At 42.5% G+C, this 16,815-nt stretch overlaps 1 protein-coding gene across 4 annotated transcripts in view; it reads left to right on the forward strand.

Moving 5' to 3' along the window:
• smoc1 (SPARC related modular calcium binding 1) overlaps positions 1-16,815 on the forward strand; it is a 245,804-nt gene that overhangs the window by 165,225 nt on the left and 63,764 nt on the right. For all 4 annotated transcript variants that reach the window (XM_068038371.1, XM_068038372.1, XM_068038373.1 and 1 more), the window contains exon 10: positions 11,120-11,225. In XM_068038371.1, coding sequence (XP_067894472.1) covers positions 11,120-11,225 — 106 coding nt within the window. The remainder of the gene's footprint in view (positions 1-11,119; positions 11,226-16,815) is intronic.

Consider the following 16,815-nt stretch of genomic DNA (forward strand, 5'->3'; position numbering starts at 1 on the left):
CAACTTTGGTGCCATCTGCCTTCTTCTGATCTTCATTATCATTGTGTATGAAATCCTGTGAAATGGGGATTGCATTTAACGTGCCCCTGTCTTACGGTCAGATGGCAGGGCAAAAGAATGGGAAGGCAGGGAAGTCAGTTGCCACACGTACGTTGATGACACTGAGCTCTACCTCCCTACCACTTCTCTCGTCCCCTCTTATCTCTAGTCACAATTTATCGCTGTCCGTATGGCTTCTAATTGTCCATGCTCTGTAAACCTGAGTTCATCCAAAGTTCTGCTGCCCATATCCTATCCTGCACCAAGTCCTGCTTATCCATTATTCCGTCCTTGCTGACTTGCATTGGTTCCCAGTTCCTCAAAGCTTCCAATTTAAAATTTTCATTTTTTGTGTTCATGTCCTCTCCCTTCCATAGCTCTGTAACATTCTCCGGCCCAGCAACCCCAACAGAACTCCAGCCTCGTCCATCTCTGGTCTATTATGCATCGGTCCCCTTGCCACCCTTTCCCCACCATTGTTGTTCTTGCCTTACCTTCCATAAATCTCTCTGTGTCCCTCTCCTCCTTGACTGGCACCCCTCCTAATATCTATCTTTCTTTGGCTTGGTGTCAGTTTTTGTCTGTTTACATCTCTGTGAAGTGGCTTGGGATATTTTTCTATTTTAAAGGTGCTGTATAAATGTGAGTTGTGTATTTTAAGAGATTCCTTCCTGACAGGCGATAAATTTTCTGGCCTCAAATTTCCTCATAAAAAGAATAAGGTTAATACTGGAAACTCATAGGCAGCTTCATTGTGCCATTATTTGAACAGTGGTGGAGCAAAGCCCTTGTAGAATGTGTGTGCAAGAGTAAATGATGGTGATGGACAACCCGGTCGGTCAGCTATTTCCTAAAACAAGGATTTGGCAAGTGCTTAGTTCAATTTACCAGCAAGAATTTGTACACTCGTATGCTGAGGAATTTGAAATCCGCAGTGAGGACCTTCAGCCAGTCCCTTTTGCCATTTTAATCATTACAACTCCTTATGGTTGCTGGCTTGCATGGAGGCCCGATTAGTGTCTTCATATTCTAATATTTTAATTCAGGATGCATTTTGGAAGTTATTTGGACCAACATTTCTCATACTTCATCAGTAACTGAAAAATAAAAAACAGCAGTTTATTAGTTCCAATTTCCCTTTGGAAACAGTCTCATTAAGGTTTCCAGTGCAACCAAATGCCTTTGTCATGCACTCAATTTTAGACCGGACACAAGAGTGCTAAGGGTTTTCAACAGCAGGCAAATGGAGGTCATCCCAATTTCATGCCTGTTATGACCATGGTGTTGGAATATAAGAGTTGGATAATGGAATCATACAGGAAATATTAGGCTCCAAATGAACTTGTCATGCATTCATCATGCTTCATGGAGTTTGAGCTGTCGTGGTAGTAATACAGTAGGTTTTAGAATCTGCTTTTAGTAGCTACTGAAACCAAGCGAGCTTCAAGACTGCAAAGGATTAAGTTGAACTGCTAATACGCTGTCGAGCATTGTCAGGTGGCCTGTGTTTATTGTTCTGATCATTTTAGTTCAGAGTGTGTGGATGCAGGAGTGAAATTCCAGTTGTGATTTTTCAGGTTAGAAGGCCTTTTGTACGCTGGGATTGAACATATCAACATTGTTTGATATGTAGTGGTTTAAAAAATCCTCTGTAGAAACTGGTGATTTCTAATGCTTTTTTTTGACAAATTCTACATGTACAGGAGAAGTTACTTGAGAAAAATTACTTCTTTGAATTCTGAGAAGACAGAGGCCTCAGAAGTAGCACCCGTGACCTCAAGTAGAATTGACAAGGCACATAAGGAGGGAAACAGTGTAGCAGGGAAATGACTGGATGTAAGGGAGCCCATAGGGAATAGTATAGCTTGGCTCAATTGGTTCGTTTTCTTCTTAATATCTTTACAATATTCCATATGACTTTAATTTGGAAGCTGCATAAAATGCAGACCGTTTGAAATCAAGGATGACTTGTTGATGGGGTAAAGTTTTCTCTTGTTGATGATTCTAGATGAAAAGAGTTTGATGGGAGCAAAAATCCAACTACTTTGCTGTCAACTGAAGGCAGGGGTGACGAAGTCCAGCCCATGGGACGCGAGATCCCCGAGTCCCCAGAATCTAATCCTTGAAGCCAAGGCAACCTCGGTTTCTATTTTCACATATTTCTTATTCACTCGATTTGCCCTGTTTATAAATGCAGTATAATTTGATATTTAGATCTATGTCATTGTTGCTGTTGTTTGAATTTTGCTGACTTATGGGTTTGGAAAGAGCCCTCTAAGTGCTATTGCTTCATTGGCGACTATATCCTAAATCGAGACACCAAGAAGTGTTGGTATCAGCAATTTGTAATACATGCAAATTAAGATGAATATGGATATAAACCTTGTAAGTGGCCTAAAAGGCTCTATACTACACACTTCACAGCCCATGAAAACAAAATGCTCAGACACTCTTGACTTAGAATTAACAGAAATTAAGCAGACGGAGACACCGTCAGTTACTTTATAATTTCGGTATCCTGTACAGATCTTGAACGAATTTTGTAAAGTGAAATCCTGCCAAGGGAGACAATAAGGTGGGTTCTGGGAAATGAAGAAAACAGGGCCTTCTAAAACTGGGTTAAGTGCACGACCAGAGAGTTTTTGAATAAATGTGCCTGTGTGTGATGTCTGTAGAATGTACTTAAAGTTGGCAATATTGAATGAGAAGGTACATGCTTTATATAAAACTTGTCATTCCAATTTAATATGGGGCAATGCAGGACAAGGCTGAGTACAAAGACCCAGTGAATCTATCTTTAAACCTGGCTAAATTTCAACAATCCATTTCCTAGCTTTGTAGCTTATCAGTACACCAGAACATGCACCAGAGAAATAGCTTTAAAAAGTTGCAAAAATGTTTCACTGAAAGATGTTTGGGAAAATTAAATAAGGGTGCTTCCAGAAATCACTAAGTGAGTGTGGTGTGATGTCTGGCCTGCAGATTACCAGTATCTTGCAGCTATTGTTCCTCTTAACTTTATCCCTTTAGTTTGTTCAGAGTGAGTACAAGAGAAGCGAGCTTGCTGAACAGAATTGTCACTTATGCCCAGGTCAGTTTGTTCAGGTGCACTTCTCTGAATTGTGCTCTCAATACAATACCCAGTCAGATCTGTTTGATGTTGTATTAGTTGATGTTCTGTCCACCAGCTGCATTCATTCAAGCTAAACATGATAAGAAAGCTCACTCATTGTGGAGCGTTCCTCTTGCATGGCAAAACACAAGAGAGGATTTAGTACAGATGACATGTTTTGAGGGGAAGGTCTTGGCAGCGGCTCTTTGTGCTGCACAATCATGATACAACATTCGGGTATGTTTGTCTTGCAGTAATGAGCTGATTCAACTTTGATAATCAAAGACTGAATTCAGTAGAAACTACTTCACTTCAGTCCCCCACACAGGTGCTACTTGCTGGCCCTGTAAACATCGATGTAGTTGACAGGAAACCAATATATATTCAGCCTCCCTATTTTGAACATGAATCATTGTACTGAAGCACTATTGATGCTGTACCTACAAATCTGGACTTGTTCTAAACTCACAGCTAGAAAACCACAATATCAATCTTTATGAATGTGCACACTTTGACATAATGTAATGGGCGGGGGGGAGGGGGGGGGGCGGTGGTTGGGGGGGGGTGGGAGTGGGGGTGGTGGTGGGGGGTTGAAAGCCTCTCAGCTTCTTAGTGACCAGCATAAAGCAGCCTTTAAATGTCTTTCGTTCTTTTCCAATATATAACCTTCAGGCTTCATGTTAATTCTTGAAATCTTTCCCTTTTGTTTTTCTTTTTGTTCCCTAAAGAATTTAACATTTTTCAGTTATATCTTTTAGTTTTTTTCATTTTAATCTATTTTTTGTGGTTGACTTTGCAATTTTCTAATTCAATTTTCTTCCCCTTTAATTCTTGCAGCAGATCCTGAAGTTGGCCTTTATAATGGCTCCTATAAAAGGGAGAGTGGAACCTTTACTCAATTTGAAACCTCATCTTAGAGTTTATAATCTAGTGATCCTAAAGTACATGTACTGCTAACTCAGGTCTCTGAACATGACTGGAGTAGTGACTGTAGCTTCCTCTCTTTCTGTTCAAATCCCAATCCAGAGACTTCACCACAAAATCTAGGCTGACACTGCCAGTGCAGTACTGAGGGAATGCTGTACTGTTGGAGGTCATGTCCTTGAGATAAGACATTAAACCAAGGCTGCCTGCCCAGCAGAGCAGGGAATTCTCTTCAGTGCACTGGCCAATATTTATCCCTCAAACAACATCACTATAATAAATGATCTGGTCATTTATTTCATTGCTATTTGTAGAACCTTCAGTGATGTTAAATGGTTCAAATCATTAGCTTTATTCAGGTAGTAGAGAAACACAGTACGCTGCTATGTTTGCAGGTTCAGTGACACATGAATATAAATTGTAACAAAGAGTGGGGAGAGAGATTATAAATATTTATAAAGTTGCTGAGCTTGGAACGTATTGCCACAGGAAGTGGTACAGGCAGACACCATTGCAACATTTAAGGTAAAGTTGGATAGAAGGTACAAGGAGAGGCAATATAAACAAATGGTACAATTTTAAACAGAGTGCAGGAACAGAGAGACCTGGGGGTGTGTGTATACAAATCTTTGAAGGTCGCAGGACAAGTTGGGAAGGCTATTAAAACGCATATGGGATCTTGGCTTTATAAACAGAGGCATATAGTACAAAAGCAAGGAAGTTATGCTAAACCTTTATAAGTCGGTGATTAGGCCCCAGTTGGAGTATTGGGTACAATTTTGGGCACCACACTTTAGGAAGGATGTCAAAGCCTTAGAGGGTCCAGAAGAGATTTGGTAGAATGCTACCAGAGACAAGAACTTCAGTTATGTGGAGAAACTGGAGAAGCTGGGATTATTCTCCTTTAGAGCAGAGAAGGTTTAGGGGAGATTTGAGAGAGGTGTTCAAAATCATGAAGGATTTTGATAGAGTAAATAAGGAGAAACTGTCGTCACTGGTAGAAGGGTTGGTAACTAGAAGACACAGCTTTAAGGTAATTGGCAAAAGAGCCAGAGAGGAGATGAAGGGAATTTTTCTCATGTGGCAAGTTGTTATGGTCTGGAATGTCCCATCTGAAAGGGTGGTGGAAGCAGACGTCATAATAACTTTCAAAAGGGAATTGGATAAATACTTGAGGGGGAAAACATTGAAGGGCTATGGGGAAAGGGGAGTAGGACTAATTGGATAGTGCTTTCAAAGAGCTGGCATGGCCACAATGGGCTGAATAGCCTCCTTCCATGCTGTATCATTCTACAATTCTAAGATAGTTGAAGCAGAGGAAGATGAAGAGAAATGCAGTTTGGACTGTTCTAACAAAGAGCAAAGCTAGACATGAAAAACTATATGTTTCTCTTCTGTGCTGTGAACCTCTATGGTTTTAACTAGAGAAATGGCCCAATGCTGTGTGTTTGTGGTGTACGGATTCTTTACCTTTTCTGCTCTTTCTAAGCTTCAATCCCATACCATTCCTGGCTTCGAGGCTGTTTGGAACACTCTTCCAGCGTTGACAAGCATTACTCCAAGAAAATAAAAATAAAGGAGAAGTCAGGTGCTCGGTATTTGGCTTGCTATATCCAAAACAGTTTACATTTGAGCGCTTTAGAGAAGGGAGCTGCATTAGAAGCCAGGGCTTGAGCTTAGCAACACAAATACAGTCAAGCATTCAAACTTCCATGAAAGAACAGAATTTAATTCACAATGTAATCCATTGCCGAGGAATTATTCCATGCAGAGAGCCTTCTGGCAGTTGCTCATAAAGCAGCACTGACTATGTAGCAGTCTGTACTGTTTTCTTAGCTGAAGGAAGGTATATAACAGCATGAAGCAAGTTTAGGAACTGAAACAGGGAAAACATGGATGAGCTGGTAGGAATGCAGGGGCCAGTATTTCACAGAGGATTTTACTGGAGAAGGCACCATTATTATCTATTCTTTTGGTTAGGCTGAACTTTTTTTGTCAGTAACTCACCTTTTAGACACTTTGATTTTTTTTAAATTGAAAACGTTCAACTAATCTCAGGAAATCACCTAATTCTGGATTAGCACAATATCCGGTATCTACAGGGAGCAGAGATCCTGGTTCCTAATTTCTCCTCTTCCTTACCACGCTCCCCGCCATCCCCCCCCCCCCCCCCCAACCCTTTCCTGCATAAAATCCGGCAACCATTAAATAATCATCCCCTGAGGTCACAGCTGATGGTACCAGATGGTTACATGTATATCCATATGTTATATAACTCTCTGTGAAATTGTACAATTTCTGCCAGGGAACAGGCCCATTTTTGAAGGTAGAAAGAACACAATGAACAACAAAGAAAGTGGCATGAGTTGCAGTGAAGGCCGGTGGCTTGACGCGGCACCACAAAACAAGTACACACTTATCGGGCTGGATTTTACCAAGCTCTCCTCGATGTTGGTCTCCGTGGTGGGGTGGCCGAAATATGGGGCCGGCAGTGGTCCGCCACGGAGCTGACGTCGAGAGGGCGCAGCCCGATCCTCCCGGTGGCCACGAGACTCCATGGTGGCCCCATCACCACTGGGCAACGGGACCTGGATTTCAATATTTAAATTAATAACATGCATAAATTTAAATGAACTTATCTTCAATCTTCCGGGTCCACAGCGATCTTCGGCGCGGCGGCCGACACTCCCGAGCCTTCAATTCCCTGTCCGGGGAAAGCCAGCGTGACACTGTTGGGGAGGGGCAGGATTTTCAATGTGGGGGTGTGGGGATGGGGGTCGAATAAATGTAATGGGTGTAGGGGATGGTGAGAAGGGGTGAACTTTAAACTTTGTGCAGTTTGGCAGGGGGAAGGTCAGATTTGAAAGGTAAGTGTTTTGGGGGAGAAGGGCAAATAGTTAATGTAATTGTTATTGGGGGGTGGGAAAGGGGCATTAGAAATTTATTTAATAAATTTTGGGGGGGGGCTGGTGCGTTGTAGCTTTAAAAATTCAAAATGACCGGCAGGGCTGGCTGCCCTTTAAAAATGGCACCAGTGCCTGCACACAGGCAGCTGACACCATTGCCGGGTCGACAGCCTGCCCTCTCCACGTGATTGGGTGGGGGCGGGCCACCCCAGCTATTTAAATGAGCTTGCTACGTGTGAGATTGCGGCAGCTCTTTGGTGTGCGGCCCCAGGACTTGATGGCCTACATCCTAGGGTTCTAAAGAGATAGCCACAGAGATCGTGGATGCGCTGTCTATGATTTTCCAAAATTCCCTCGATTCTGGAACAGTCCCAGCAGATTGGAAGTTAGCAAATGTAAACCTGCTATTCAAGAAAGGAGGGAGAAAGAAAACCGGGAACTACAGGCCAGTTGGCCTGACATCAGTCATCTAGAAAATGCTGGAATCTATTATTAAGACTTACCAGTTCCCTTAGAAAATCATGATCAGACAATGTCAACATGGTTTTACAAAATATTTCAGTCTGAGACTCCGGGGTGGTGCCAAAGGACTGGAGAATTGCAAATGTTACACCCTTGTTCAAAAAAGGATCTAAAGATAAGCCCAGCAACTACAGGCCAGTCAGTTTAACTTAGATGGTGGGGAAAATTCTAGAAAGAATAATTTGAGACAAAATTAATAGTCACATGGACAAATGTGGGTTAATTAAGGAAAGCCAGCATGGATTTCTTAAGGGAAAAGCATGTTTAATTAACTTGCTGGAATTTTTTGAACAGGAAACAAAGAGCGTTGATGAGGGCAATGCTGTTGATGTGGTTTACATGGACTTTCAAAAGGTGTTTGATACAGTGCCGCACAACAGATTTGTGAGCAAAGTTATAGTTCAGGATTAAATGGGATAGTAGCAACATGTATACGGAATTGGCTGAGTGACAGGAAACAAAGAGTAGTGGTTAATGGATGTTCTTCAGGCTGGAGGAAGGTTTGTAGTGGAGTTCCCCAGGGGTCAGTGTTGGGACGCTTGCTTTTCCTGATATATATTAATGACCTAGACCTTGGTGTACAGGGCACAATCTCACAGTTTGCGGATGATACGAAACTTGGAAGCATTGTGAACTGTGAGGAAGATAGTGTAGAACTTCAAAAGGACATAAACAAGTTGGTGGAATGGGTGGACAGGTGACAAATGAAGTTCAATGCAGAGAAATGTGAAGTGATTCATACATGGAGAGACAATATAAAATAAAGGGTACAATTCTAAAGTTGGGTGTAGGAACAGAGGGACCTGGGTATATATGTCCATAAGTCATTGATGATAGCAGGACAGGTTTAGAGAGTGGTTAAGAAAGCATTCAGTATCCTGGGCTTTGTTCATAGGGGCATAGAGTACAAGAGCCAGGAGGTTATGTTAAACTTGTATCAGACACTAGTTCGACCTCAGCTGGAATATTGTGTTCAGTTCTGGGCACCGTGCTTTAGGAAGGATGTGAAGGCATTAATAAGAGTACAGAAAAGATTCACGAGAACAATTCCAGGATGAGGAACTTCAGTTATGAAGATAGATTGGAGAAGTTGGGACTGTTTTCCTTGGAGAAGAGAGGGCTGAGAGAACATTTGATAGAGGTATTCAAAATCATGAGTGGTCTGGACAGAGTAGATAGGGAGAACTGTACTCACTTGTGAAAAGATTGAGAACAAGAGGGCACAGGTTTAAAGTAATGGGTAAGAGAAGCAAAAGCGACATGAGGAAAAACTTTTCCATGCAGTGATTGGTTAAGATCTGGAATGCACTGCCTGAGAGTGTGGTAGAGATAGGTTCAATTGAAGCATTCAAAAGGGAATTAGATTGTTATATGAAAAGGAAGAATGTACAGTGTTATGCGGAGAAGGCGGGGGAGTGGCACTAGGTGAAATGCTCATTAGGAGAGCCGGCGCAGACACGATGGGCCAAATGGCCTCTTCTGCACTGTAACAATTCTGTGAAAAGGGAAATCGTGTTTGACAAATTTCTTAGAATTTGTTGAGCATGTAACTAGTAGGGTAGATAAAGGGGAACCAGTAGATGTAGTATACCTGGATTTCCAAAAGGCATTTGATAAAGTGCCATACAAAAGGTTAATAGGCAAGATAAAGGCTCACGGAGTTGGGGGTAATATATTAGCACAGAGAGAGGATTGGTTAATAGACAGGCAGCAAAGTGTAGGGATAAATGGGGCATTTTCAAGTTTGCAGGCTGTAACTAGTGGAGTGCCTCAAGAATCAGTGCTGGAGCTTTTAACAATCTATATTGATGACTTAGACGAAGAGACAGAGGGTAATGTATCTAAGTTTATTGATGATACGAAGGTAGGTTGCAATGCAAGCTGTGAGGAGGACATAGAGAGGCTGCAAAAAGATATAGACATGCTAAGTGAGTGGGCAACAAAGTGGCAGATGGAGTATAGTGTGGGGAAGTGTGAAGTTATTCACTTTGGTCGTAAGAATAGAAGAGCTTTTGAGAAGTTGCCGAGATTGGATGATCCAACTATTGCGGGGAGACAGTCAGAATTAAAAGTACTTTCGCAAACCAGGGAAACTGTTTTGTGCCCTGCCTACTGTCATTTATTGTGCTTTACAGACTCTGAAGATTAGGAGCCTTGTGAATAAAACAGACACAGTATTGTATTGTAATCTAATACTATTAATGTGCAAGATTGATGGTGTGTGTTTTTGTACAGCTACCTCTGTTCTGTGTCTCACTCCTTTCCACCTGCTAAAACCACTCCTTCTACAGTACTGTCTACAAGCTATTACTATTGCACTGGTTCTTTTCTCATACAAAAGGAACCCTTTGAGTAAAGAATCAAAATGACCTTTGCCGGATGATAAGATGCTCTGTTGCCAAGCTAATGATGTCATTGATAGGCTATTATCTCTTAAAACAGCCAATGATATCATAGAGTTGTTTGGTTTGCTTAGAGACCTTTGACCTATTACAAGTTTGCAGGGTGCCAGGAGAAAAAAAAAAGGTTTAATTTGACTGTAGCTCTAAGTATTATTCTTTAAACCAGAAATTTATACACATGCACATTGGTGTAAGTGGACTACATACAGGCTTCGCTAAACATGAGAGAGTTAAGTACAGTGTTGACATTCAGAACACAACGGCTCCTGTGTTTGCTGTTATGAAAACAGTACTGAATCCCTTGCCCATTTACATCTGGCGATGATAGTGATTAAGAGCTTGGTGTTGTCAGGAAACTCTATCATATAAACAAAGTTATGCTGACTAAATATTAACCATAATTAGCAATAAACCAGCATTACTGGTTAAATAAAATCATGGATTTATTCATTGAGAAAAATAAGTGCAGGGTAACAGTGCACAATACCACCATTATTGAAATGTGTAGGAGAGAATGGGTATATCAGATAGTAGTGGTTAGGTGATGTCAAGCTGAGGTTTGAAAAGTCTGCAAACTGCAGGAAGACTGAGGGAGGTGGAGAATTCCTCAGTTTTGAGGTCTTGGAAGAAAATGAATTCGGACAACTGATCTTGACTTCAACACAGTGGGAATGGAGAGAAGGGGAAAAGTGCATATTTTTGAATCACCCAATCAGACTTTAATTGAGATAAAAGCTTCCTGAAGGCATAAGAGGTGATGTCTGATTGGCTGTGGATGAGAACAGGACTTGGGATTCCGTGTATGTGAAAGGTGCGATTGAATTCTGGATGAAAAGTGAGATGTTATATCTCAGCAGATGATCCAGTGATGCTAAGAAAAATAGAATTCATGAGTCTGGTTGGTTGAACGAATCAGTTCGTTTCTGATGATATAACAGGTTCTGTTTTGTAGTTTACTGGCAATTTGTACCGTACAGTTACACTATTTATTCAGGAGTAAGATGAATCTGATGAGAGTGGTATAAGGTTTGTGCCATCTTGACCCTTTCATCTTCCCCCAGGCCATACAAACCACAGAAATCACTTCCGGATGGGAAGGAAATGATTACAAATAAATCACAGCTCCACAGACCAGGCAGACAGCATAAAATGTTACTTTTCAGGCCCACTTGCCACCATTACAGTTATTGCTGTTAACCTTTCACCTTTTGCAGGTTGCCCTGGGGCGAAAAAGTTGGAGTTTATAACCAGTGTTTTGGACGCTCTCACCACAGACATGGTGCAAGCAATCAACTCACCAGCACCTGCCGCAGGAGGAAGGTATGTGTCTAATTATTGACTGTGAGAAGAGTTGGAGGGAGCTGACCCTGAAAGCAGCCAGTATGACAAATGTTCACATCCCACACTCACCATTCAGTTGGCTCAGAGCTAAGAACTAGTATGCTCTAATTAATCAAATATTGGACACAATTGTAGTCTATCTCTCCAATCATGTATTTCAACATATATCCCAGATGTATATGGTCACTCAGAAAAAAACCCCTTTTTTTAACAACAACCAGAAGCAGGATGACTGATTTTGTGTTGGGTTGAATGGAGGGATCTATTTGTAAATATCTGTTCGCTTCCACACATTTCTAGCTATTTCCTCACCAGCTGTAGGACTGTCCTAGCCTGTGAGACATAAAGATGGGGAAAGACAACATTAATGTGCTCATCTCACAGCTATGATGCAACTTGCTACAGCACAATGTTCCATCAATTGCAATACCATGCAGTACCCGGTAATAGAGACTACAGATAATTAGGAACGTAGGGATTGAAATTCATCTTGGGCGGTTCTGCATGCAGTTCGAGTTTCTTTTCTGTTTTGAGTGGAGTGCAAACAAGATCCGATTCACTCTTGCTTTTTTTGTGCCACTGCCAAAGAAGCAAAGGTGAATTTCAGCCCCATGGGAACTAGAGTGGATCATTTGTCCCATCATCTGGTAATATATTAATCATGGACATTCTTGATTTCTTTAAACCCAATTTCTACTCTCCTCTCTATGCTCCTTAATATCTTTCCTCTTAAGTATCTATCTATTATAAACACCTCAATTGATTCCACATCTATGGCTGCCTGACGGTAGTAAACGGATTTAAATCAGGGATAGGGACCCCTATTGAACAAGTCTAAATGATAGTGAGACTTACCCATGGCTGGAGAGGTGGGGCCACCTATTAGTTCCCACAATGGATACCCTTCTTGCACTGGTTTATTATGAATCAGTCTTTTTAAAAAGTGTCTCTTGCTGTGACTTGTGCTGTTGATCATAGTGCTTTGCCCAATTATCATCACAGCAGCAGGGACGTATGAAATGATACTCCAGCATAAATTGACTATTGCCCCCAACATCTGGTTGATGTAATTCAAAACAGTTGCGCCCACACAACTGAGCAGAAATATTATAACTGGACTAAGTCTGGGTTTCTGAAGATTCACCCAAATTGGACGTTTTTCAGCTACTTTTGTTCTGAACTGTGTAAACTCACACTTTCAGTTGGCAGATACTACAAATATGTGAAAAATAACTGACAAGAAAAGACCCTCTTGTCTGTCCAGGCTGTCCCACACAAATGTAATACCTGGTGTATCACAATATATACACTCTCCACCCCACCCAAAAACCATGTGATCACCTGGGAACGGCAAAAAAAAGATAAAAATCCAGGCTAATTTGGACGGATAAATCTGGGAAATTCCTCTCCAACCACCCCTTGCCCCCAACCCCACTCCCCCTGGCAATCAAAATAGTCCAGGAGATCACTGAGGCCTTGATAATCCCCTGTAGTACCTACGTTTTATAAAGGGTGATGTCCAACTCTTGTTTGAAGGAATTCAGCGAATCAACATCCAGTGTATGAGCTGGCAGCCTGTTGCAGAGGTCCACTATTCTCTGGGAAAAGAACCCCCTTCAGACATTGAACCTAGATCTGGAACAATACAACTGAAAATTGTTATCTCTGGTCCTCCCGAACCTATTTAATGCATCAAACTGGAGCACAAGCTTATCCCTTCATCATCTTATAAACCTTGATCACATCACCGTAAGTCTTCTCTTCTCTAAAGTGTAGAATCCCAGCTCTTTTAGCCTACCTTGATAACTAGCATGCTTTAAGCTGGGAATTAGTCTAGTGTGCCAGTAGGAACAGTGCTAAAGTTGTTAATGAGGGACCAGTTAATTACTCTGTGCAATAAACACGCCTTCCTTCTCCCCTCAGCAAAACAGAAAGAGCCTGAAGCAACATCCTCCAAAACCTCCAGCTACTTGTAAATTCATGGCTAACTGGATCACGCAACAAGCCAGAAATCTCTTGGTCTGTTGACTAAAGCTGAGGGCTGGATTTTACCAGCCCTTTGGGGACAGGCTGGGAGGGGGAGGGCTGACAAAAAGGCATGGGAAGGCAACGGGTGGTGTGCCTATTGTCATCCCACCGCCATCCTACCAGCAGGATGGAGCTGGAGCCCAATTGAGCTACTGAAGTAGTTAATTAAGGGACTTATCCTGTCTCCGCTGGCATTTTACCAATGCTTGGTAGGCCTTCCACTGCGTTGGGAGACCACCAGGTAAACCCTTCAGCGTTGGGAGACCTTCCTGTTCAGGCACTCTTTGGCCCACAGAGGGGCCCCCTAGTGGCATTGGCCACCTGCCCTCAGTAATCCCATCCCACCCCCCACACATCCTTGCCAGGGCTTCATCTGAAGGTACAGCTCCAGCAATGGTGCTGCTGGCCCTCTGATTGGTGACAATTCTTGGGGTTGGGCCACCATCCTTAGTAGGGACAACAGCCACTTAATTGCTGAAGATGCAGCCCCGGGTCTCACTGACCTCTAAAGCAGCGTCGCTCCACCACCCCACCTCGTCCCCAACTTTTGGCCTAGGCAACGGGACGCCCGCTGCCTCTCTAAAATCCAGCCCTCAGTATTTGAGGCTTGTGCTGGCATTTAAATATGGACCAAGAGGCAACTGTTGGAAAAATTACATTTTGAAGTTAGCATTTCACTTTGCTTTTCTCGGTTTGCAGTGTTAACATGAATTTTGCAGTCGGCAGTGAAAACTGTCAATTTCCTGATTTTCTTTCTAACACTCACAGCTTTCAGGATTATCCAACTCTGTGGACATAATGAAGACATAGGAGAGGCAGAGGAGAGGAGGGTTATGCCAGTTCTGGTGGCTGTTCGGGTTTCTAGTGCAATTAACAGAGGCCTGGGCACTGGCCGATTGCATGTCCTTTCAACCGGATTCCAGGCTTCCTACAATGTTGCTGCATTGCCAGGAAGTGCGCCAGGGCAGGCTTATGTAATTGATACTGCCGTATATCCTTCCTCCTTGTGGGATAGCATTTGGCATTTTCAGTCAAATCAGCTAGTTGGTTACAGCTTGAGAGTTTTTGACTGAAGATCAACAAGTGACGTTCTAGCTGTACGAATTTGTGGTGAGGCTGCATTTAGAATACAAACAGAAAATGTTGGAAACACTCAGTAGTTCAGGCAGCATCTGCTTGGAGAAATGAAGGTAGAGTTACCGTTTCAGGTCTGTGGCCCATCGATACAATCTGAAATGTTAGCCCTGCAGTCCTTTCTGCACAGATACTGCCTGACCTGAAGTGTGTTTCCAGCATTTTTTGTTTTAATTTCAGGTTTCCAGCACCTGGAGCATTTTGCTTTTTTGTCACGTTTAGAATATTAGTTGTAAGCACTCTGTCTTCTACAGGATATTGATGCATTGGGGAAGGTTCAGACAAAGAAAACAAAGTTTACTCGTGAACAGAGGAATCTAGGTTATGAGGAGAGACTCAAACTGATGTTTTAATTTTGAGGCAAAAGCATACAGGATCCCAGTGTTTAAAATACTGAGAGGCACAGATAATGTAGATGTAAGCAGGGTATATGACTTAGGTTGTGTATGCAGATTAAAGGACACAGGTCTAAAATGGTAACTATCAGATTGGCAACAAGATTCCAGGTTACAGGGACAAGATTAGACTGAGATGGTAAAATATTTAATGGGAGACAATGATTCCTGCACTTCTGTGGCAGGGAGAAGGATTGATGTTTGTGGACACAACAACTTGCATTTATGTAGCACCTTTTACATGGTGAAATAGTTCAAGGCACTTCACAGGAGTATTATCAGACAAAATTTGACACTGAGCTGCATAAAGAGATATTAGGATAGGTAATCAAAAGTTTGGTAAAAGAGGTCGACAGGGCCTCCAATGGTGGAGACTCAGCAGCAGGCTTGTTTAAATAGTGGAGATTTGAAGATGGATACTTATTCTGGAGTTGTATTTAATTATCTTTGGGAATCAGGGAACATTTATGAGGAACTTTCCTTCAGGCAATTAAATGGGTGAGGTAAATCCATGTTTTTAGAGACTGTAGTTATCTGTAGTGTCCAAAGGGAGTGTATTTGGACCTGTTGGTTTACATTCATCCTAAATTTAGATTACCCAGAAATATATCTCATTGCTGTGCACAAATTGGCTGCCATGTATCCCTAAATTACAACAGTGATTATATTTCAAAAGTACTACATCGGTTGTGAAGCATTTGGGGACACCCTGAGGTTGTGAAAACTGCCATATAAATACAAGTTCTTTCTTTTTCTTAATGGATCGTGCCAATTTAATGAAAAGGTCAAACAAAGAGGGGTTTTCAGTTGCAGCCTGAAAAGTAATTATACTCTGAATGAGCTCACCTAATGCTTACCTAACAGCAATTAGACTTTGTAGCCTTAAAGGGGCACCCTTTCAGTGTTTACTTGAATGAAAGATAAATGGCCAAGTCAGGATGGAGGTGCCGCCGAAGAAGCCTTGGTGAATTGCTGCAGTACATCCTGCACATAGTACACTTTACAGACACAAAGTGCAAGTGGTTGAGGGAGTGGATGTTTAAGGTGGCGAATGGGTTGCTGATCAAATGGACTCTTTGGCCTGGGTGGTATCGAGCTTCTTGAGTGTTTTTGCGGCTGCAGCCATCTGGGCAAGTGAGGCATATTCCATCACACTCCCGACTTGTGCCCTGTAGGTAGTGGAGAGGCTTTGAAGAGTCTGGATGTGAGACACGAGCCTACGACCTTCTCTAGTATTTATGTGGCTGGTCCAGTTGAGTTTCTGATCAGTAATGAACCTCAGGATATTAAAGGTGGTGTATTGTGATGGTAATACCATTGAATGTCATGGGGGAATGGTTAGGCTCTCTCCTGATGCCGATGGCATGCCCGACACTTGCAACGTGAATGACACGCTCAAGCGTGAATGCTGTCCTGGCTAGCTTCCTATCTCCATCCTTCATCAACTTCAGCCCCTGTAAAACTCTGCTGCCCATAGCCTCTCCTGCAGCATGTCCTGCTCAAACATTACTCCTTTCTTTTCTGATCTCCATTGGTTCCCAGTTCCCCCAACGCCTTGCATTTAAAATTCTGATCCTCATGTTGACATCCCTTCACGGCCTCACCACTCCATATTTCTGTAACTTCCTCCAGCGGACAGCCGTTGCCTAAACCTTTCATTCCTCTGACTCTGGCCTCTTGTGCAGACTTCTTTGTCTCATCATTGTTAACTGTACCTTCAGCCACCTAGGGCCCATGGTCTGGAACTTACTCCTTAAACTCTTCTGCCTTCCTGCCTCATTCTGCCCCTTTCAGACTATCCTTAAAATTCATCTCTTTGACCAAGCTTTTGGCCGCTCCTCCCAATACCTCCCTCTTTGACTCAGGATCCATATTTCTCGTTTGCTACTGTGAAACTCCGCTGGAAGTTTTTTCGACACAATCACGAGAAGAGCTGAATACCACACCAGAGGCTTTCAGCTGCTTCAGATCAGCCAGTTGAGGGCAGTGTATCCCTCCAAGGTGTATGTGCA

The sequence above is a fragment of the Heterodontus francisci genome, chromosome 9 (genome assembly GCF_036365525.1).
Source record: "Heterodontus francisci isolate sHetFra1 chromosome 9, sHetFra1.hap1, whole genome shotgun sequence".
Taxonomy (NCBI): domain Eukaryota; kingdom Metazoa; phylum Chordata; class Chondrichthyes; order Heterodontiformes; family Heterodontidae; genus Heterodontus; species Heterodontus francisci.